The sequence below is a fragment of the Gallinula chloropus genome, assembly GCF_964237585.1.
Source record: "Gallinula chloropus genome assembly, chromosome: 17".
Lineage (NCBI taxonomy): Eukaryota > Metazoa > Chordata > Aves > Gruiformes > Rallidae > Gallinula > Gallinula chloropus.
This window is the reverse complement of record NC_140102.1, coordinates 12,380,741-12,402,391: the sequence shown is the minus strand read 5'-3', so window position 1 is coordinate 12,402,391 and position 21,651 is coordinate 12,380,741. Positions and strand designations below refer to the sequence as shown.

Sequence of the window (21,651 nt, the reverse complement as noted above, 5' to 3'; positions counted from 1 at the left end):
CCATTCCCAGTTTTGCTCCACTTGTCCCTGTCAGGACAAGAATTTCATCTCAGAGATTTCCCATTAGGTCTGGGATATTTTCCCCCAACACTGGGATGCAATTACTAATTATAACACTCCCTGATAAGGCCTTTGAATCACAGCAGAAGAGGAGTCATTAAGAAGTCAGAGGCAAACAAAAGCATCTCATTCCCAGAGGCAGGAGAAAGGAGAACAGGCTTGGTGGACATCTCGTAGATGTAGCATCCGTGTGCTTGTGCCACAGACCTAATTTATCCCCATCATCTCTAGTGGAGATCAACACATCAAACTCTGGCTTCCAAGGGAGTTCTCCAAACAGGGATCTCAAAGCATGGGTGAAGTTGGAAGAAATGAACATCAGTTATTGAACATGAGCAGTTCTGTACCAGAGAGGTTCTCCACACCGAGCGCGACAAGACACAGGTGTTGGGTTCATAAAGATGGAGCCCCCAGTGAATGAACAGCTTGAGTGGGCATTGCCAGAAGGAGGTCTGGGGAAGTTCCAGCAGTCACAGCTCCAGTGGTCTTAGACAAAGGGACCTGGACCTTTGCAAAGTGTGACACTAACATCACCTCCCAGATTGTCATGGGGAAAATGACAACAACTGAATTGCTCATTGCAAAATTTGTTCCCCACGTCAACCAGGAAATGTCAGAGAAGGGAAGTTTCCTGAAGTTCAGTCTGCAGCATGCAACAATCAATCAGGTCATCAGCAGAACCAAAAAAACCCTGTACAGAACTGAGCAGCCTTCATTCAGGTACAACATCTTCCCAGTCTCTTATCTCTCAGTATCTTCTGGCACACACAGAGCTGAGAAGAGAGATGCCTTTTCCAACCCACTCCTACAGGCAACTTCACTTGCCATAAAATCCAAACTTGCTTTCACCCCTCCAAGATTTTTGCTTCCCATAAGGAAGTCAGGCTCACAACTTCTCCTCCAAACTGGCAGCTCTTCCAAGTTCCTGTTTCTACAGGGTTTAACCCAGATAAGTGAACACTCTCCCCAAGGATGGTTATCCTCACCTCTCAAGAAGCAAATGCAATACTGAGCTCCTCTCTGCTGGGTGAGGCAGAGTACTGACCAGCAGCCTCTCACAGCACGAGGAGAACTTTGAGATGAGAAAGAGCAAGTTCAGGATTTTTAGAGCAAACAATCTATAAAGGCAGCAGCTGGATTGAATCCATCAGGAGAAACTCAACCAGCTGGAATAAAATGTCCTGGCTTCAGCAGAAGAAGGTGCAGGGTAACAGCCTCCATCCAAACACACACAGGTTGGGAGTCAGGCTGCCCTGGTGTCGTTTGGGTGGCCACATCCAGAGGAGCCTGCTCACACCTACCCAGGTCATCAGTCTGCAGGTCCTGGATGGTGAGATCACCCAATTCTTTTGCTGGCATATGGATTTCGAAGACAATAATGCCAAGGCCTTCCACAGAGTCCACATTATCTGATCTTTTAATGAAGTTTTAGCTATTAGATCATTTCATTTGACAACTGTAAAAGCAGCTACTGAGGAGATGCAGGAGGTGGTGAGGAGACAAGGGGCCAAGCATGGAAGACAACCAGAAATGAAGACCAGTGCCTCTCTGCACGTTTTTAAAATGCACCTTTCACTTGACAGTGTTGACCAGTGCAGTGTGACCAACGTGCAGAACCTCTACCCTTCTGTGTGAGCAGCAGCTTCCTGAGCCCCAAGGCTCAGCTTTCTAGTTGTTACTTTTAATTTATGGCTCACTGATAGTCTGCAAAACAACCATCTCCATTTCAGACAGGAACTTTCCCTGCACCAGCAGAACCCTGCAGTGTGTTTCCCACCGCTGTTGGGAGCGCTGGTTCCTGCTGCCACAAGAACATCATGTAACAGAGGAAAAAAAAAGAGAAAGAAAAGCAAAGTGGAGGGATGTTGGTCTGCACAGTTGCCCAAGAGAAAGGTGGTCCATAAAAGAGTGACTATGAAAATTGTTGCTTGAGTTACAACCAAAGGTAAGCTCCTCCAGCTTTCTTAACCACACTGGCTCATTTTTTTGTTGGCTTTTTTAACCTGAGCAATATCAAAGCACCACTGCAAGACCAGAGAGGCCCATTCCCAGCCCGTGTCTCTGTGGACAGCCTGTTTCACTATCTTAGCTGCAAGTGGGTCCAGTTTCCTCCCTGTTCCTGTGATGCTTTTGCAGAGCAGCAGGGCAGGGGAATTAGGCTGAAAGTCACCAGGACACCTGGGGCTGCTGCAAGTGATTCTCCTGTGACCTCTGCGCTTGCTGAAACTCTGAGCTTGTTTTTGGAATGAGATCCAGCTTCCAAGTTGAGAGCACCTCTCAGAAACACCAGCCTTTCCTCTACCTGCAATATCCCCATCTCAGGGTGAGTAACAAGGGCTTGAGGGCCCAAGACCCCGGACTCCACCAGCAGAAGAGCTGTCCAACACCAGGCACAGCCCCAGCCCCCAGACTCGGTGCTTCTCTGTCCTGTTGCCCTCCTCTCACATTGGTTGTTAGTGTTCAGCAACTCCCTCAAGCAGAAGTTTTAACACCCAAATCTCATCCCACATTATTGAATGTGGGGTCAGAACTCCAATTTTCTGTTTCTTTCCAATACAGCCACCCAACTCTCTCAGTGGTGGCTCAGGAAGTGGTGTAGGGAACCATATCAAGGCATGGTGGCTTGCTTATTTTTTAACCCTGTGGGATCCATTCACACAGGATGCTCCTGAAAGACTAAATTAACAAGGAGAGATGCATAAAGTCTGCATTTCTGGTTTCACAAGATACATTTCAGACATGTTTAGGTCATCCTCCCTGTATCAGCTACACAGCTGACCTTGTCCTCCCTGGGCAGCAGCCCAGGGAGCAGGCAGGAGAGTAGTTTTCCCTTGGCCAGAAGAGCAGCAGCATTCAGCACCACTACCTGCTGACATCATCCAGCCACCCAGCAGTGACCAAACCCACAGTGACAACAAAGCGTGCTGCCAGCCATGCCCACACTCCAAACCCAAGCATATATGCTGCCATTCCCCATGCTCTATGGAACAGGTCTCAGCTCTTTGGTTTTCTTGTTTGGTTCCCCACCCCTCACCAGATTTCCATGTTAGACCATGAAGAGGTGGAGATGAAAGCATTTGGAAAGAGAGCCCACCACAAGACAGAGTGAAATGAAGCATTTCTGTTGTAACACAGGGAAACTTCTCCCCCAGCACCTCAGGATGGAAGTACCACCTCCTGTAGCACCAAGGTGGTGCTTTGGGGACTTCCCTCTATACTGGGAAGGGGATACGTATGCATGTGATGGGGACACCAAAGCTTTTGCCTAACACATGCTACTGTGTCCTTTTCTAAAGGTCCACTGGCTGACAGCAAACTAACTGGTGGGACTTGCTTCTCCTCCAGCAGAGATGTGCTGCTCCCAGCATGAGCCTGGACACGCTCTGGATCAGAGCACGTGCTGCAGAAAGCAAGAAGAAAAAGTTCTCCCAAAAGCCCAGCACCTTCCCCACAGTACTAACCCCATCTTTAGCATCATTTGGTTACTGAAGCAGAGAGACTTAGCAAATCTGAGTGAGAAGGTAAGGTAGGCACACTCCCAGCCCCACAGGAGGCTGCCATGGGATTTAGGAGTGACCTTGGGACATTAGCCATCTTTCTTGGAGCTCAGAGGTTGGGAAGACCTCACAGACTGTGAGGTACCTTCAGACCAACATCTTCTCAGGGGGCCTGGCCATGCAATACCTTCAAGCCACCCGAGCAGCGCAGGGATGACATACCCAAGCGAGACAGGAGTTCCAGGCTGCTGCTGAAGGCAGGACAGAAGGTGCAGCAGCTTTCCACAGGGAGTAAACCAATATGAATACATCCAACACAACTATCTATCAAATTGTACATATCTTTGGAGTATGATACTCGAGCCATTCATCCTTTCTTCCCTCCAGACAACCTAACTGGATCCTACTTACATTTGCTCAGTGCATGCAAGAGTGTTGGCACTGTCCTGGCTGCATGCACACACACACACACACACACACACACACACACACACACAGAGAATTCCCAAGGCAGAGGGTCTCCAGGAGAGCAGGGGTACTGTCTGTGTCAGGTGTGCTGCACAAAGTCCTCTAACACACATATTTCTAGGTCACTCTGACTCAGGGTGGGGAGGAGGGAGGGAAAGGGGAGCAGGGGACACCAGCCTGGGGAGCACTCAGGCTGTGGCTACCCAGTACACCTGATAAAGATGGAACTCAGATGATTCCCCCCTGAAACATCAGCCCATGAAGCATTCGGCCACAGGTCTGAATGCCACAGCATCGCTTGAGATTTTAACAGCAGCAGCAACAACCACACAGAACAATCTGGGCTGCTGGCACTGCTGCTGCTTTTCCCCTCAGCTCACAGCCTCCAGCTGTGTTCACACACACGTACTGCCTGTCGTGCTCATGTAGAAATGCAAAGCGATTCAGGGTGGGGGGGGGGGATCAAGAAATGGTGGCAGAGAAGGAAAAAACACCCCCCCCCCCCCCTCCGTTCAGGCAGGGTAAAACAAGAAGGGGAGGGCTCGCTGGTGTAATTTCGGGGTTGGTCTAGGATGATGTCATAGCACTGAGCAAGTGCCATGGCCAAACAGTGGGTACTTTCTAATGCTCTCCTTCCTTCTGACCTCTAATATCACCGGGCTGAAACGTTTCAGATTACATTTATTTTAGCTTAAAAGGCCATTTTTCCCCTCCTTTTCCCCCCAAAAAGGTTGCTAGTGACTGCAGCCCGTGCGGACGCGAGGTGGGGGAGGCGGCACGACAACTAACTCTTCCGGCACACACCCCTTTCCCTACTACAAAGGCATCCACAGCAATCACATTTGCAATAGTACAAATCTCGATGGATTCATCCCCATCCCCCCCCTCCTCTTTGTAAGCCCTCAGCCTGCTGTAAGCCCCCTCCATTATCTGGAGGCAGCAATCCTTCCCAGGGCTGGAGCTGAAAAATGCAGTCACGGTACAGTTGCTTGAAATAAATGAATGAATGAAAAAAAACCCAGGCAGCAGCTCAGCCGGGAAGCAGCCAGCTTATTGTTTCAAACCCCCCATCTGCATCTCCATATCTCACACCAATACGTACAGAGACCCTATGCACATGCAAATAAAGACATTAACAAAAGAGAGAGGTGGAAAAAGAGGAGGGGAAGGAAAAAAAAATTCAATCAATCTGGGATTATATTAACTTCCCCCAGGAAGGAGCCTTATCTCCCACACGCTGGAAGCGCACAGAAATCAGGTACATTCTACATTTTGCACCTCACACACACAGAGCTAAAACATCTTTCAGTGCAATATCCAGTTGCTATGCCAACGACAACAACCCCCTCCTTCCCCCCCCACCCCAACCCCGACCCACCCCCCCCCCCCCCCCCAATTCGGGAGAGGGATGAAGCCCCAGATTCCTGACCCCTTTTTGCAGAGGGAGAAGGGGGAGAGGGGAGGTGGGGTGGGGTGGCTGCTTACCAAAGATGCTGATTTGATTGTGGCAAAGCGCTCTCGGTTCCGGTAGTGGAGGGCCTGATTCTGCACTGACTGGGTAGGCCGCACCTCAGGCCTGCGATCCCTGTGGCCCACCTCATCCCTTATAAATACATGATCCTGCAGAAATGGATAAAAACAAGGAGAAAGTCCGGCTGTGCTCTTCCCGCGGCGGCTGCCTCTCTCTCACCCCTCTGTCTGCACAAGCGCGGCTGTTTGAGAGGCATAGTTCAGCTCTCCGCTAGCCCCGGCAGCTCCCACGGTACAAAATGAATAAGCAACACATTGCAGGCTGGGGTTCGGCGCGTCAGCTGATCGCTAGCGGGATGCCTTCCTTCCGAATCCCTTGCCTGGGCTTGGAGGGGGGAGGGTGGGGGGGGGTGGGTTTGGGTTTTTGGTTTTTTTTTTTGGGTTGGTTTGTTTGGTTTTTGGGTTTTTTGTTTTTTTTTTTAAACCTCCAGAATTACAGATGTGGCCAAAAAAGGAGACAGCCTGGAAAGCAGAAAGCGATGCAGAGCAATCGGAGTCCTCGGAAAGGTCGGGTTCAAGCGCTGCAAGCCAGCAATCCCCTTAAAAACGTGATTTCCATGGTTGGCAAGGAAGATGCTGTTCCCTTTTAACACAAGAGCAACATTTTGCCTCATTCCCTTTGCAGAGTGGTTCGTCCTCAGTAGGGTTTCTTTGTCTCTCGTTCACTATCTGCTGCGGAGGACGAGCATCCTGGCTAAAACCACGGCAGGCTGGAGAGGACCAGCAAAGCCTCCGTGACCACTCAGGGATCCTGCTTTCCAGTCATGATCCTGCACAGTTCTAGCACTTTCTCTCCACAGCCCACAAAGGATTTTTTTTCCCCCTTTTAAAGCAACAGCTCCCAGGTTTTAGCATGCACGGCTCCTGGTGCAAACTCTCTCTTGCTCAGTGGCCAGGAATGGCTGTGCATCCATGAAACAGGGTGTGAAAATTTTGCAACGGAACCAAGACACCCTAATGAGAAAGGCCAGTGAAAAACACCCCTGCAACCTTGTTAACTGAAATGGGGACTGCCAAAAGCAGCCCACACCCTCAGGAGGGAGCAGCCTCTGGACCCTGCAGCGTGGGCTCCACTGGCCAGCAGCGATGGTAGCCGATGTTGGCACATCCACTACACTACCTACCATCTACCACAGTTCCACAATTCCCACCCTCCAGTTCCACCTCCTAAAAACTCCAAGGAAAACTGAGATTCTTCCTGAATTAAGTCAGGTTCCCAACTGTGAGGGTGCAGAATTAAGGCTGCTGGTACCTATGCCAGAAGGCAAATAAGAGACACCAACCCTCACAGAGAATGGCTGCCCCCGTTCCCCAGGTGTTTGCAGGTGAGCAGAGGCAGCTCTGCGCCCGTGCCATGCCAGAGCAGACACCTGTAAGGTCAGAAAGCCCTACGGTGTGACACCAGCTGACATGGTGTAGCACCTCACACAGAATCGTAGGGGTCGGAACGGACCTCCAGAGGTCACCCAGTCCAACCCCCTGCCAGAGCAGGGTCCCTGGGACAGGTCACACAGGTTGGTGTCCAGACGGGTCTGGCATATCTCCAGAGAAGGTGACTCCACACCCCCTGGGCAGCCTGTCCCAGGGCTCCCTCACCATTAAGTTCTTCTGCATATTGGTGCGGAACTCCCCGTGCTCCAAACTTGAGGCCATTGCCCCTTGTCCTGTCCCCCACAGACACCGAGAAGAGGCTGGCCATTTCCCCCTGTGTCCCACCCTTCAGATATTGATAGCCATTGATCATACCTCCTCTCAGGCTTCTTTCCTCCAGGCTGAACAGCCCCAGCTCACTCAGCCCTTCCTCGCAGGGGAGATGCTCCAGGCCCTTCATCATCTTAGTGGCCCTTTGCTGGACTCTTTCCACCACGTTCTCCTCCTTTCTTCCACTCTTTCTCCACCATGATGCTGCTCTTGTACCAATGCTCTCTCCTGCTCTGCAGACACTTGTTTCCCTCTCTGCTGTCCTCAGTTTCTCATACCCTTCATTTTGAGCATTTACACTCCACACTCGCCTTTCACTCGCCTTTGCATGGGGAGCACAACAGCCAAGACCATCACAAAGCCAGGCCTGCACCAGCTCCTCCATACCCACCCAAGGGAGACAGAACGAGCTAAAACAATTAAAAAGGGACAGTACTCCATAGAAGTAGCAGGAGTACAACATGTAATAAAAACCTGCAGCTTCATTTTATATCAGCCACCCTTATCCTGGACCTTCTGTGGCACTGTTGGCAAGAGAAGACAGCATTACAGAAGGACAATTGCTGGCCATTGGGATGATCTTCACCTTGCACGTGTTTGTAGGACAAGGATGGCTCCTGGCCTTGCATGCTTCCCTGAGAAAGGTATGTCTCAGGCTCTAGAATAGTCATACTAAAAAATCTTGATTAAAGATTTGAAGTTTAGCAGCGTCACTCAGGTGAATGAGACTCATGGCTTCACTGGAACAGCATCAATCTCAAGCTTCCTAGAGCTCTGCAGCATTCTCACCTATCAAGTTCAGGCAGAGAAGGACCTGGGGGTGTTGGTTGACTGCAGGCTGAATATGAGCCAGCAGTGTGCCCAGGTAGCCAAGAAGGCCAATGGCATCTTGGCTTTTATCAAAAACAGTGTAGCCAGTAGGTCTAGGGAAGTAATTGTGCCCCTGTACTCGGCATTGGTGAGACCACACCTCGAGTGCTGGGTCCAGTTCTGGGCTCCTCACCATAAGAAGGACATTGAGGTCCTGAAGCGAGTCCAGAGAAGGACAACCAGGCTGGGGAAGGGGCTGGAGGGCAAAGCCTATGAGGAGCAGCTGAGGGAGCTGGGGATGTTTAGTCTGGAGAAGAGGAGGCTGAGGGGAGATCTTTTCCCCACCTACAACCTGAAGGGAGGTTGTAGAGAGGTGGGCGATGGTCTTTTCAGCCAGGGGACAGGAGATGGGACAAGGGGCAATGGCACAAAGCTGCACCAGGGCAGGGTCAGAGCAGATATTAGTAAAAAAAAATTTCACTGAAAGAGTTGTCAGGGCCTGGAACAGGCTGCCCAGGGAGGGGCTGAGTCACCTTCCCTGGATGTGTTCAAAAAAAGGGTAGATGAGGTACTTAGGGATATGGGTTAGCTTAGGATGGGAATGGTTGGACTTGATCTTCAAGTTCTTTTCCAACCTTGTGATTCTGTGAGTAGCCATAAGGAAGGCTCTGAAATATAGACTGGGGATAACCCAGATGACCCAAACCAGGCGGGCTGGCTACTACCATCACCTTTGGGTTTGGTATTTCCACTGGTGTGTTTTGGAGCCTTCTGGCACAATGCCACCCTAGCCAGGCCTCTCCCTCTCCAACAAGATAAATCTGCCTTCTTGGGGCCTGAGCAAACACAGCCTCATGGAAGCACACCAGTAGGGAGTGAGCTGGAGCAAGGGGAGGGGAGTCACCAACTACAGAAGGGAACTCCTTTGTCATAAGCTGAAATTGGAGCACCTCATATACAAAATAAAGCCGAATAAAAGTGTCCTGTGGTAAAGAGCAACACAAGACTCACCCATCTGAACCACAGAGGGCTGAAGAGAAACTAAAATACACAGGAGTCACTATTCCCCTACTGCAGCTGTGAAGCTAAGGTGGAGGCAGGACCCTGAATATTACCCGTGGTCACACACAAAGCTGGAAGCAGCATGTGTGAATGGTCAAGGTTCTTAAGGTCTGGCAGCAACACCCCAATCTCTGCACCATCCTCCCTACATTAGTATGCCAGGGTGAATATGAAATGTTAAACCCAGAGAAGCAGTGTATCACTTAAAAACCCCAACAACTCTAAAATGGGCATTCAGACTCCTCAGAATGCTCAAAAACACCCCCTAAATTGACACTTTGAAATTATAGCTACTTCTGAGATGGGAAAATTCAGCTGTGGGTTACTTTTTGGGGGGGTTGGAACTAGATGATCTTTGAGGTCCCTTCCAACCCAAAGCATTGTATGATTCTATGATCTAAGAGGTGGAGTCTTAGAGAGCAGAATGTCATCCTGGTCTCAGTTTATGGGACTTCTAGTTACTTTGGTGCAGGGAGGCAGCTCACAGCACAATTTAACTGCCCTTCAGCAATGTGATTTAACTGCCTCCCCCACTGCAAACTGCACTGGGCAAGGAATGGGAAATTCCCTTTGCTGCCAAGCAACTGAGAGGTCCGGATTCGAGTGCATGGAAAACTCAGTGGTGGCCCTGGGCACCCCTCAACCTGGGATCAGAGGCTTCTGCATGCGACAGGCAACCACCATTAACTCTCAAACAAGCTCATCCAACCTTAACAGGCAAAACAGTCTCCAGAAATCTGTCACACTACCAGAAAAGCAATCACTTGACATGAAGAGTCACCAAATCTAGCAAGCTGCACTAACAGAGAGACTCCTGCTAAGCAGAGACCCATAAAACAAATAAACCTACGAGCAGCTGTATCTCCAACAACCTTCCCTGGACAATGTGACTGATGGGCTACCATGACAGACATCTCCCTACAAACCCAGAAAATCACATTCTGCTCTTTTATTTTCTTCTCCCAAAAGCTTGCTAAGAGACTCTGCAATTGTATCTCCCCGTGGGCACTGGTACAAATGAGGAAATTCTAATTCAAATTCTTAGGTCTAGATTTGTGGGAAACCAAGATCCAAAACCAGCACCTCAGCTCAAATGACTCAAAGCCCTCAGAAACTCATGGAGTTTGGGTCAGGGTAGCTCAGCAGTTTAAACATTGGTTTCCTTTTTAAAAAAATGTGTCTTCCCTGTATTCTGTTTTGTGCAATATTTGCCTTGTGACTACAGCTTTAGGCATCCTCAGATCAAAACTCACATGAAACCATTAAAATCCTTCTGTTTAGGGTGAACAACCTAGAACTTTCAGCTCCCCACTAAAGAAATCATCTGTTCTGTGTTACCTGTGACCAACAGCGTTCAGGCTGATGTCAGGGAGTGTTTGGCTAGGTGCAGGATTTGAAATTGCTGATCTTATTTGCCAGAGCAAAAGCTCTCACACATTTCTATGGTATTCTCTGATCAGAGAGGTGGTGGAGCTTCCACTTACTTAAGTGATGTCAAATCTCTCAAAAGCAATGAACCCCCCCACCAAAAGGTAGGACTCCTACCTATATTCTAGATTAATAAGTAGCCCTTAAACAAAAAGAAGAATTGTTCTTGTGGAAGTTGGTCTCTGGATAAATAGAAACCCAGAGCAACTGTGTGAACATCTGTTTGGACAGGGTTCCAGCAGCTACCTACCTCTGGTGTATCGCCCGAGCATCTCGCACTGTGCACGGGTTTCTGCTCAAACCCTTGTGTCTTGCCTGAGGTCACCCTACAGTGTAACAGCCTGAACTCCACTCCCTAGAGTCCCACACCAGTTCAACCACACATTGTCTTTCCATCACTGATAAAAGGGCTTCACCATCCTGTTGCCAGGATTTCGGGAATGTCTGCTTAACGCTGATGCCCACGAGGCATCAACTGATGCCAAAAATCCTCATCCTCATTTTAAGATTAATCAACACCTACCTATCTGCTTTTAAAATCTGGGCTGTGTGTCTTTGAGGCACAGTGCATTTGGAGATGGACACAAGAATATGTATCCATGGGTAAGATGATCCTTGCACGTCTTCAAATGAGATGCTAGAAAAATATCCCAACTCAGACTGATCGTACTGCGACTTAGAGAGGGGAAGCCACCAGCCTGAAACCCACACAGGAGCTCCTAGCAGGACAGCTCACCCCAGTCAGACAGCTCAGCTTCCTGTGATGAGTTTGCTGGTGATGAAGACATGCTCCTGAGAAAGCAGGCTAAGGATCAACAAAGGATCCCAGGAAGGGAAGATGCTAGCATCTTGCTGGAGCGTTGCTGTTGCTGCAATGTTGCTCCTCCCAGGGGTTTAGAACACCCTATGAATTAAGCTGTATAAAAAGCTATGCTTCCAATTAGGGATTATTAGGATCATCTTCCTGTCTGGTGATTTTTCTTCTAATCTCTAAGTTTTACCCTGGTGATGGTTGGACTCACCTTTGCTCTAAACACAAGCTCAGTAACACAGAGCTCTGCTGCTGCCCTGAAGCTCCTGTACTGTGGAAGGGGTGAGGCTGTGGCTGCTTTTCATGGAGGAGTTCTCACAAATTCTATTCTCCACCAGGCAAAACATGAGGAAAAGCTCCAACCCCCCAGAACATATGATCTTCATTCAGGATGGTTCCTTGGGCTGGTGTTTGGTACCTAACACAGGGTTTTTTCTGAGAAGGATCTCTCAAAAGGTGCTACTGTAAATGCATTTGAAAAACAACCCCCTGAAAAACCTGTGCAACTTCTTTACCTGTATCTTTAAACAAGCAAGGCAATCTTTTGCTGAAGGCAACATTTCTTGAGCCCTCCCTTTCATAAGCACTTCAATATTCAGTTTCAGAAACGCTGGATTTCAGGGGGGACATTGTTTACACATAGTTAGTTAGCTGGAACCAGGCTCTGCCCTAGCCCAACAAATGAGAAATTCACACTTTTCAGGCTGCTGTAATGCTTTAGCTGCTCTGGCAAAAAGCAAATGCACACTGTGAAGCTCTTTGCAAATGTAATTACACAAACCACCTACATTTTACTGCCCACTAGCAAACGACACTGCTAAGGCCGAGCCAAAACTACTTGAGTCAACCAGTCCTAGGTGAGATGCTGACTTACAGCTAGACAACTTCAGCTTGACGTCTAGCACTAAGAAAACAAAAGGCAACACATGGCAGCATGCAGCAAAAGAGCAGAAAAGCATCAAGTGGAACTTGACTCAAAACATACCTCGTGGGAGGGGTCCAAAGTTCTGCACACTTCCAGTTCTCATGAGGGAAATCCAAGTGCAAGCAGATTTTAATCATACAGTGTGACTGGTAAAGGGTTAGCTTGGCTGCTGTGACCAGTTGTCATTGCACTGCACAATACAGCACAATCATTCACAAGGAAGCAAGGGCTGATGTTGCAAGCAGAGAGGAAGGAGTGGCACATGCAGGGCTGGGTAAGGAGGCATGCAGTAAGTCTGGGTGAACCCTGCCTGGACACTGACAGGGCTACCTTCTGTTAGCAGCCTCTGTTTTCAGTGATCATCTAAATGCAGTTTAGCTTTTACAGAAAAAAAACCCCAAAACACACAGAACTTGACTCTGGCAAGCCCAGCACCAGCTCCTGCTCCCAGCAGATGGCTCAACACAAGACCACAGCAGGCTGATCGTTGGGCCCTACGCAGGTGAGCCAAGGTGAGCAATAGCAGGGACTGCAGGAAGCTACAGAGAGCACCAGAGAACATACCTTCTTATGAACAACAGAGGAAGTGGAATTAATTGTGCTCTCATCACTATGCATCATGACCAGTTCGGGGCTGCTCTCATCCAGGACCTCCTGCATGCTGCTCACACTGCTGCTCTGACTGCCTGTGCTCACAGACATGCTTGGGATGGAATGGTTGCTGCCCAGACTGTCCATCTTCCTACTCAGGTTTGATCCATGCTCACTGTCCTATAAAACAAGGGGCATCAGTTACAAATACTGCAGGAGATTACCTGCAGTGCCCAAAGTTTGTTTTTAAAGGTGACTCTGCAGGGTTAAAGGTTCTTTGCTCATGACTTTGGCAACAGCCTCTCCCAAGGCTGCTTGGGTTATGAAACACTCCAGATGGGGCAGGCAGCTTTGCCTTGTCCCCCTGCAATCTCACTGTGTCAGGCTTCAAGCCATTTTTTGACATGGATCAGTAAGCCTGGGCATGGCTTCTGGCTTGAATAGGAGACATCCAGGAATAATGGATGGCTGGTGGAAGGAGTCTGATAATTAAATAGGTGCAATCTAAGTTTGTAGTAAAACAGTGTTCCAAGTCAGGGTATGCTACAAGACATCCTGTGACTCAGAGAAGATGTAAGGCAATGAACCTGCTTGGTTATAGCTATCGCACGGTGCTCAACAGGCACAGAGGTCTTAACCTCCATGTCCCAAGCAGCCAGCAATTACATTTTGTCAAGCCAGAAGCCCCTTTAACCTTGTGTTTTCAGCCAAGATATACTCTTCATTCACCTTTAAAGTGGCTGATGCAGAACAGCCTTCGATATTACAGTGATTAAAACTGCTGTAATCTACTTAGAAATAAGTAAATAAATATTCCTCATGTAGGACTTATTTTTAATTCTACAGACAAATATCAGAAGTTTGCATCCTTTTTTCTTGTTGCATATTCATACCAGCTCAGTAATCCCAGAATATGAGCTTAACATGGCCTGACTCAGAGAATTTACGGAGTCCTCTGTAATGAATTAGAGGCACTGAAGAGGCTTGTGAGGAATTCTGTGTGGAGTAAGAACTTCTTCAGCTTCTGGTCTGAAATAGCCTCAATTTACCCAAATGAATGGCTTGCTACTGCACTCAGTTTGTCCTGGCCTTCAAAGTGAGTTTGGGGAGAATTACATTACAAATCAATTAACAGGGTACTCATTTGGTTTGAAACAAGCAGAAAGATAAAACTGACAGATTTGTATTTGATTGTGTGATCATTTTTTAAGCCATCAGCAGATCATTCAGAGCCTTAGGAGCACTTAAAATCCAAAGTACAATATATGAGAATAAACAGATTTCCAGGATGCCTGTATAAAGCTGCAGAAGGAATAACGTAACGAAGCATCCAAGATAAGGATATGTAATTAATGAATTTATATGCACAAAGGACAGAGATGAGATTGCATATGCAACCTTAACACTGACTTCCTAACTGGAATACTTTTCAAATGACCTCAACTTTCTTGCAAGAGCTCCAAGGAAAGCATTAGTAGTATTTTGAGTGTTAAAAGTTTGTAAGGTTCCTTTTCCACCTCAGAAAGTCCAAGGTAGAAAACAGAACTGTCTTGTGGCATTTACAGTTGAGCAGGTTCTGTTAACCAGTTCAGCAGTAACTGAACCAAGCTGTATACTTCCTTTTCACTGTCAAGTTAGTGATTGCCATGAGCAATACACCCTCGTTTTGTGGCACGCAAGCTCAGTGGTAAAACGCAGTGCAGAACATGCTGTGCACATGCAGAGTGTGAGCTCCATTAGAGTGTTAATTCCTGGGTATACAGGTTCTTTTCTCTCCCCTTTTTTGAGAGGTGGGGACAGGAGCAACAGAACACAGATCCTGGAGTTGACTAGCACCACAGGTATCCCGCTTTGCTGTTAAACTTGGATCTGCTGAACAGTCAAACTGGAAACACATCCCCTCATGCTTCCCTACCCTGTCACTCTCCTAACAGCTTTTCACACATAGGTAGACAAAGCTTGAAGGTTTTGGTGCAAAAATCTACAAATACCCTCTTTCCCCACCTCAACAACTAAGCTTGAGGTTTAGAAGTTGCCTGGCTGGAGGGCTACAACAGAAGCACTGTAGCTTTAACCACAGTCTTGCTCCTTCAGTCTGCTCTCCTACCTGACACCCAAGCTCACCCACTGCTAAACCAGAGCTCTTGTTCAGCCTGGAAAGAATATCTGATACACACAAACCTCAAGCTACAGAGCAGATGCTGAGCTTGGGCATCTTGCTGCATGTTATCCTGCTATACTGCAGCCAAAAGGAATACAAAAAGCAATTTGCCCATTTTTTCTGTTGTTGTTGGAAACCAGTCATGGATTTACTTATCCAATGTGCCTGCAAATTACATTCATTTCTATCTAATCTCATCAATGGAAAATGTGACTGGTTTCCTTCTCTAAGCGACAGTCAGCATCAGTTATCACACACCTAAGTGGGTTTTATGATAAGATTTAAACTGAAGCTGAATTTTAGGTCTTTATTACTTTTTTCTTTAATCTTAAAGAATGTTTTCAAAAATAAGTCTTACTAATTAATTGATTTGCTTTTCAGCTCATGACAGCCCAATTACTTTATTATAAAGTTATGGTAATCAAGTGGTCTTGACCGGGCATCTGAGACTGAAGCAGCTTGGACTGTCAAGAAACCCTCTCTCACAGGGGCTGTAAGCTATCTTCTCACAGCGCATTTCCCTCCAGAAGAGTTTCCTCCCTAAAGCTTTCAGAAGAAAGGCCACCATGTGAAAAACCCTGAAGCTGTAATGTTGCCAATAAACCCTCATCTAACACTGAGTAAAAGGCTTCTGTCACTCACTATCCTACCCTTCATCTCTGTGGATCACAACGCTATTCCAACAGCACGGATTGCGTCCCCACCAGGCTGTGCTGATTCTGCTCCCTTTGGGACAGGAACATCTCACTACCTGTAGCAGTGCAAACGAGGTAACAAACCCACAGTACCTCCTCCTCTTCTTGAGACTCGTTCAGTGGGCCGTTGCGGGTCTCTTGGAAAAGGATCTTCTTCATCTTCCGGTACTGCAGGTTATCCAGCTCCCGTACTGCATCTTTTGTCCTCTGTATCAGGTCTATTAGTACCCTTGGGGGTCGGTCCCGGCGAACAAAATCGTGCTGTATTGAAGGAAAACAAGCCACATGGTTTCAGACACGATGCTGGTATGTTTGATGTCGGCTGACAGAACAGCTCACGGTCAGTAATTGGTCTGTTTATACTCATTAGTTTATAGTCATTAGCAACACCATTATGAAAGGCTCCCAAACACACTCAGCACTGAGTACACCGAGTTCCCAAGCTGCCCAAGGCTGTGGCCAGCGCCAGGAGACCTGCTTCTGCAAGGACTGGAGACACAGACTGTGGAGAAGCCCCCTCAGTACTGAAACCTGCTGGATGTGCACGTGCTGGAGAAGCACACACATGTTCTAGACGTTTCTAGAGACATTAACAATGAAATGGAGAAACAGGAAAGAAGTTGTCTGCTGCTCTGTACAGCAAACACCATGCTGGCCCTTTGTTATAAGCTCAGGAGCTGGGCACCAACTGCAAAGAACCTCGCCAGGAGAGTCACGTCTGCCCCTTGGCCTCACAACCCTCTCAAACCTGGTGACCACAGGGTCTCATAGGAATGGGAAACACACCTTTGCTCTGGATGTGCTGCCGTTCCTCGGGTTCAAGAGCTAGGACATGCAACTGTAGGTGGAGTAACGGGTGTAGAACCCAGTCTTCCTTGCAAGAGGAGTCTCTTATTCCAAAAAGCTGAAAGGATGAGCTGATCTTTTAATGGCTTGTTAATAAACATGGACAGTATCGTGCCACAGGCTTATTTCTGGGGTTTAATTTAATTCAAGCCATTGTGCATTTGAGTTTTGCTAATGGGGACAGCTAGTCATTTCACTATCAGGTTTTTTGCTGGTAGTGATGGTGTTTGATTTTGAATTAAGGGTAAAAGTTCTAAATATCACCTCCCACAGAAGCAAAATTATTTTTTTCTACACAACGGAGACAACCACCATTTATTCTTCTGTAAACAGCAACAATCTGCAGCTGAGCTATGATTAGAAACAAGGTAACCATTTTTTCTCTCCTTGTAGATAACTTTCAGAAAGCAGGAATGTATTGGAAACAACCATCCTGAACTGTAACCCTTCCTGTATGTCCAGGGACATCCTGCAGCAGAGCCGATACGTGTTTCACTGGGCAGATGATGCGTTTCACGTTCCAGCACTACTCAAGGATTGGGATGTGACCACATGGAATCCCAGACTGGTCTGGGTTGGAAGGGACCCCAAGGATCATACTGTTCCAAACCCCCTGCCACAGGCAGGGCCACCAACCTCCAGGCCTGGAGATACACAAGGTTGCCCAAGGTCCCATCCAACCTGGCCTTGAACGCCCCCAGGTACGACGGGGTATCCACCCCCTCTCTGGGCAGCCTGTTCCAGCCCCTCACCACTCTCTCTGGACAGAACTTCCCCCTAATATCTAATTGAAACCTTCCCTCCTTCAGCTTCACTCCATCCCCCTTGTCCTGCCATTATCTACCCTTTTAAAAAGTTGATCCCCTCCTGTTTCTCTGCTCCCTTCAGGCACTGGAAGGCTGCAATGAGGACCCCCCATGCAACCTTCTCTTCTCTAGGCTGAACAAGCCCAGCTCCCCCAGCCTCTCTTCCTAGGGGAGCTGCTCCAGCCCTCTGATCATCTTCGTGGCTCCTCTGAACCCTCTCCAACAGTCCCACATCTTTCTTGTATTGCAGGCCCAATAGAAATAAGGACATGGAGATGTCCAAAACTCACCCAGATGTGTTCTGTGTGATCTACTCTGGGTGACCCTGCTCTGGCAGATGGGATTTCAGGGTCCCTTCCAACCCCAGCCAACCTGAGGTTCTGGGAAACCATCGGGTAGGTGCACGAGAGTGAAAATCAAAAGGCTCTTTCACATCAAGAATATAATTTTGACTGTTCATTTCCATCATCTAATTGCCCAACTTACACATAAAAACCAGAGGCACCTCTCTGCTAGGCACTGTGCAACACCAAGAAACGATGGCTAAAGGACTTAACTCCTCGACTTTCTCCAAGCGACAAGGAAAATTACACCAACCCCAAGCAAACAACAAAACCAAAACAGACTCAAAGGAGAAGGTGAGCTCTAAAGGCATGTGCCAAGTCCCATGGGAACATCTTGCAAGCTGAGAAAAAGAGGAGGAAAGCATTTAATAGAAGCTTTTATAATTGCTTTTAATTTTAGAATTGAAAATTAGAAGTGAGATACTTTGGGGGGGGGTTATTTATTTCATTTCAACAGCATTTAATATCACAACAATTGTTTGACCATTTCCACCTGAGATAAGCAATGGAAACTGAATTTAGTGCTTAAATACCTCACTTAAAGTGCAGTTCTCTAAGAAAACGTGGCCACAACAAGTTTGCTCTATCCCTGTTTACCACACACGAGTGAAAAGCCCTTGAAAAACAAAAGGCTCTTCAATCTTATAACCCAACAATCTTTAGGGAGAGCTACTGCAGGAGGGAACAGCCAGGCTACTGTTCTGAAAGTCTAAAACTAAGTAAGATGAGTGAATATCCACGATTTAAGATCTCAGCTCCTGTCGTTCACACAGACTCCAACCTAAGGTACTCATGAAATCACATCCTTCAATGAACTTACACTATTCCTAGAGAGCAGAAAGGCTGCCAATCCACAGGAATGAATCATTCTGAAACCCACAACATAAACCTATTAGCTGAGCAAAGGCTCGTCAGGGAGCTGCAAGCAGAACCAGGGAAGAAAACGCTGGTTCTGCACAACAGCACAAATGTATCACAGGGAAAAAAATACATCTCTGGGCTCCCTAGAGATGGTACAAACAAGCCCACTCATCAGCCTTCACCTGAGAGGGAAGGCATGAGGGTTAATTAGTCTTACAGGCTTAAAGCAAGGCCAGAAGTGAGTGCAGAGCTAGCTGTGCAGTGAAGAGAGCAGGGTTTCCATTTCTCCCTTCAGGAACCAAGAGGCTCAGAGACATTCATGAAAATGCATTTAACTGAGCTGAAAGAGCAACAAGAGAAGCCACAAAACAAAGGCTGAACAGTGGCCTGAGAACAAAATTCAGCATGGAGAGGCTGTCAGGTAGGCACAGAGCAGCCATCTAAGCTACTGTGGAAGTTAAATGCCCAGTGGAGTTAGCAATTCCTCAGCTCAAGTATTGGAGAAGCTGGGTCCTGTTCACCTGGTGTGGAAGAGCAGCATGCCAAGGGCTGCTCACCAGCAGCTACCACGGCAACCAGGGCAACAGCAAGGCCATGGAGCAATTTTAACAAAGGCAATACTGAAAAGAATCCAAACCCCACACAACCCACAAGCCTGATGGAAAAGGGGCTGGACAGGATTTCACACATCCCTAACCTTTTCCCAGAATGCTGCTCCTGAATTTCCCAAACACAGAGCCCTTGGAGTTATAACCAGTTCCTGTACTCTTCAGGTAAACTGAAGCTCAATGATTTAAGCTGGAACTGATTTTTGATTCACTGGCAAACTCTGGATGCATCAGTCCCAGCACAAGACCCCCTCCTAACGTGCTCTTGGCAGTTATGAACCTGTACAAGGCACTTTCCAAAATGATATGGTTATTTCCAAACCAAGCTCTCTAATTAATTTGGTTCACTACAGAAACCATTAAAGGGATATAAGTGACTTTTGGCTTTAGTGCTTTGATGAGGGGAAGAAGTTAACCCAGGCCCATCTTGTTAGTGCTACTCTGAACAGCTAAGTGTGATGTGCAAATACAGAAAAGCAGCAAACACTTTATACAAGATGTTAGTGAATCAAGAGGAATTGCTCAAAAGCCACTGGGGAGAGGGAAACAGCTAGAAAATGGACATCAGAAACCCAGACAGAAATACTGCACTGCATGACTAGAGAGAAGCTGGGAAAAGTGTGATGCCTGGAAAGAGAAACAAAATGAGAAATAAAAATAAGTAATAAGTGAGTAATAATATGAAGAGGGATCCACAATGGGCACTCATCAATAAATCTGTCAGGGCTTCTGAACCAGACAGCAGTGGAAAGCACAGCATCAAACCTTCCCACTGTAACAGCACAGAGCAGAGGCAGCCTTTCCCTGCTCCCACCTAACCACACCTGGAAGGACACTTCCTGAGATGCATCCTAGTGCCAAAAAACACCCATCCTGCCAGAGGAATGTCAGAAAAAGGGGGAAAAAAAGAAAAGAAAAGAAAAAGTGGATTAGAAAGGCCCAAATGAATCACTTGCAAGAACAGAGCAAAACCAAGAACTGAACTGAGATCAGGCAGAAAGCTCATGAAAAGATACATATTCAAAAGGTATGAAGAGATAAAGAATTAATCATGCTCACATTAGCATTGCAAGAGAAAAGAGGTCAAGATAACCTTCCTGAACTTCATCTGCATCTGTCTGGTTTTTGACAAGACAGGGCAGTTCAGAGCACCCCACAGAGACCAATCCTGCTCCAGCCAGGAGATAAACCCAACTCATCCAGTCTTTTTCCATCTCTAATACCCATGTTCCTTTAAATAATCAGCCAGTATCTGTAAATCTTTATGAAGAGCTCAATCCTCTGATCATGTGGAGCATAATTCTCAGCGTACTGCCAGCTCTGCAAAAGATTTGCTATTGCCTGTGCATCTTATGAGGACTGGTTAAGTCGAGATTCTCAGTAGCAATTAAAATGGCTCTTTAGATTTTCTGCCACTTCCTCAAAGACATCCTGTAGCAAATTGTAAGCTTCATATCTCAGTGACATTGTATGTAAGCTTTCATAGCCAGCACAGCCTGCTACACAGCAGAACAATAACATTTTTCTTTACTGGGGATGGTAAAGAAAAGGTGGGGGGGAAGAAGGACCATCAGCAAGTCAAGAGTTACATTACTTTCCACACAACTGTGTAACTTCTCCAAAAGGGTCTTTGCTTTTCACACAAGCTGCCCCAAGTTCTAGTTTCCACACAGTCTCTGCCATTCAGAGGGTGGACAGGGTTGCCTCCTGTTTCCCTCTGTATTTCTACCTGCTTTTTCAGAGACCACATAGCTCAGCAGAGCGACAACTCAGGGCATCCTACCAACAGCAGAGTATAGCAGAGAGGCTGCTGAAGATTCCTTCCTCAAAGCAGTAGGAAACACGTCCCCAAGTCCTACCTACACAGAAACTACTGGTTGGAATTCACTTCTGCAGCACAGATTTAAGCCAGCCAGCTCTGGCCCTGTTTGTCCTTGGTAATACTTCCAGATGAAGTATGTACAGTACTGCCTTGGAAAGCAAAGATAAAAATTAAGATTAAATCCTTCTACCCATCCCCTGCTGATAGGGTCGTCCCTCAGCTAAAAACTGTGCTACTCACAGACTGTCCCATGAGGCTGACAAGTTCTCTAGCACAGGCACAGCCTCTGCAGAGCTCTGTGTGTAAGAGGAGCAGGGTGTTGGGCTGCTTCCCCAAATAATTCCTCATTCAACAGCATAACAGATTTACCACAACAGCCTGCCTCTGCTTTCCCTGGCAGTTTGACTCACAAGCATCATGTTATAAAGAGAGCTGTGGCTGATGGCAGAGCCAGGAAGCAGCCAGCCTAGAACACTCTCCAGAAGACCCCAGAACTCCACTGATTCAGAGGAGAGCAAAAGCAACTTTTAAAACTTTTTTATAAGGGCAAATATTTGTGCACCATCTTGAGAATTTTTTGGGCAGGCAAACAGATTTCCCCCAAATTTCAGGCAAAGATTTGAAA

The 21,651-nt window shown here is 47.3% G+C and overlaps 1 protein-coding gene across 2 annotated transcripts in view; it reads right to left on the bottom strand.

Moving 5' to 3' along the window:
• TAOK3 (TAO kinase 3) overlaps positions 1 to 21,651 on the bottom strand; it is a 48,618-nt gene that overhangs the window by 10,730 nt on the left and 16,237 nt on the right. For both annotated transcript variants that reach the window (XM_084272213.1, XM_084272212.1), the window contains 3 exons: positions 15,833 to 16,000; positions 12,857 to 13,063; positions 5,511 to 5,645 (listed from right to left, as the gene is read on the bottom strand). In XM_084272213.1, coding sequence (XP_084128339.1) covers positions 5,511 to 5,645; positions 12,857 to 13,063; positions 15,833 to 16,000 — 510 coding nt within the window. The remainder of the gene's footprint in view (positions 1 to 5,510; positions 5,646 to 12,856; positions 13,064 to 15,832; positions 16,001 to 21,651) is intronic.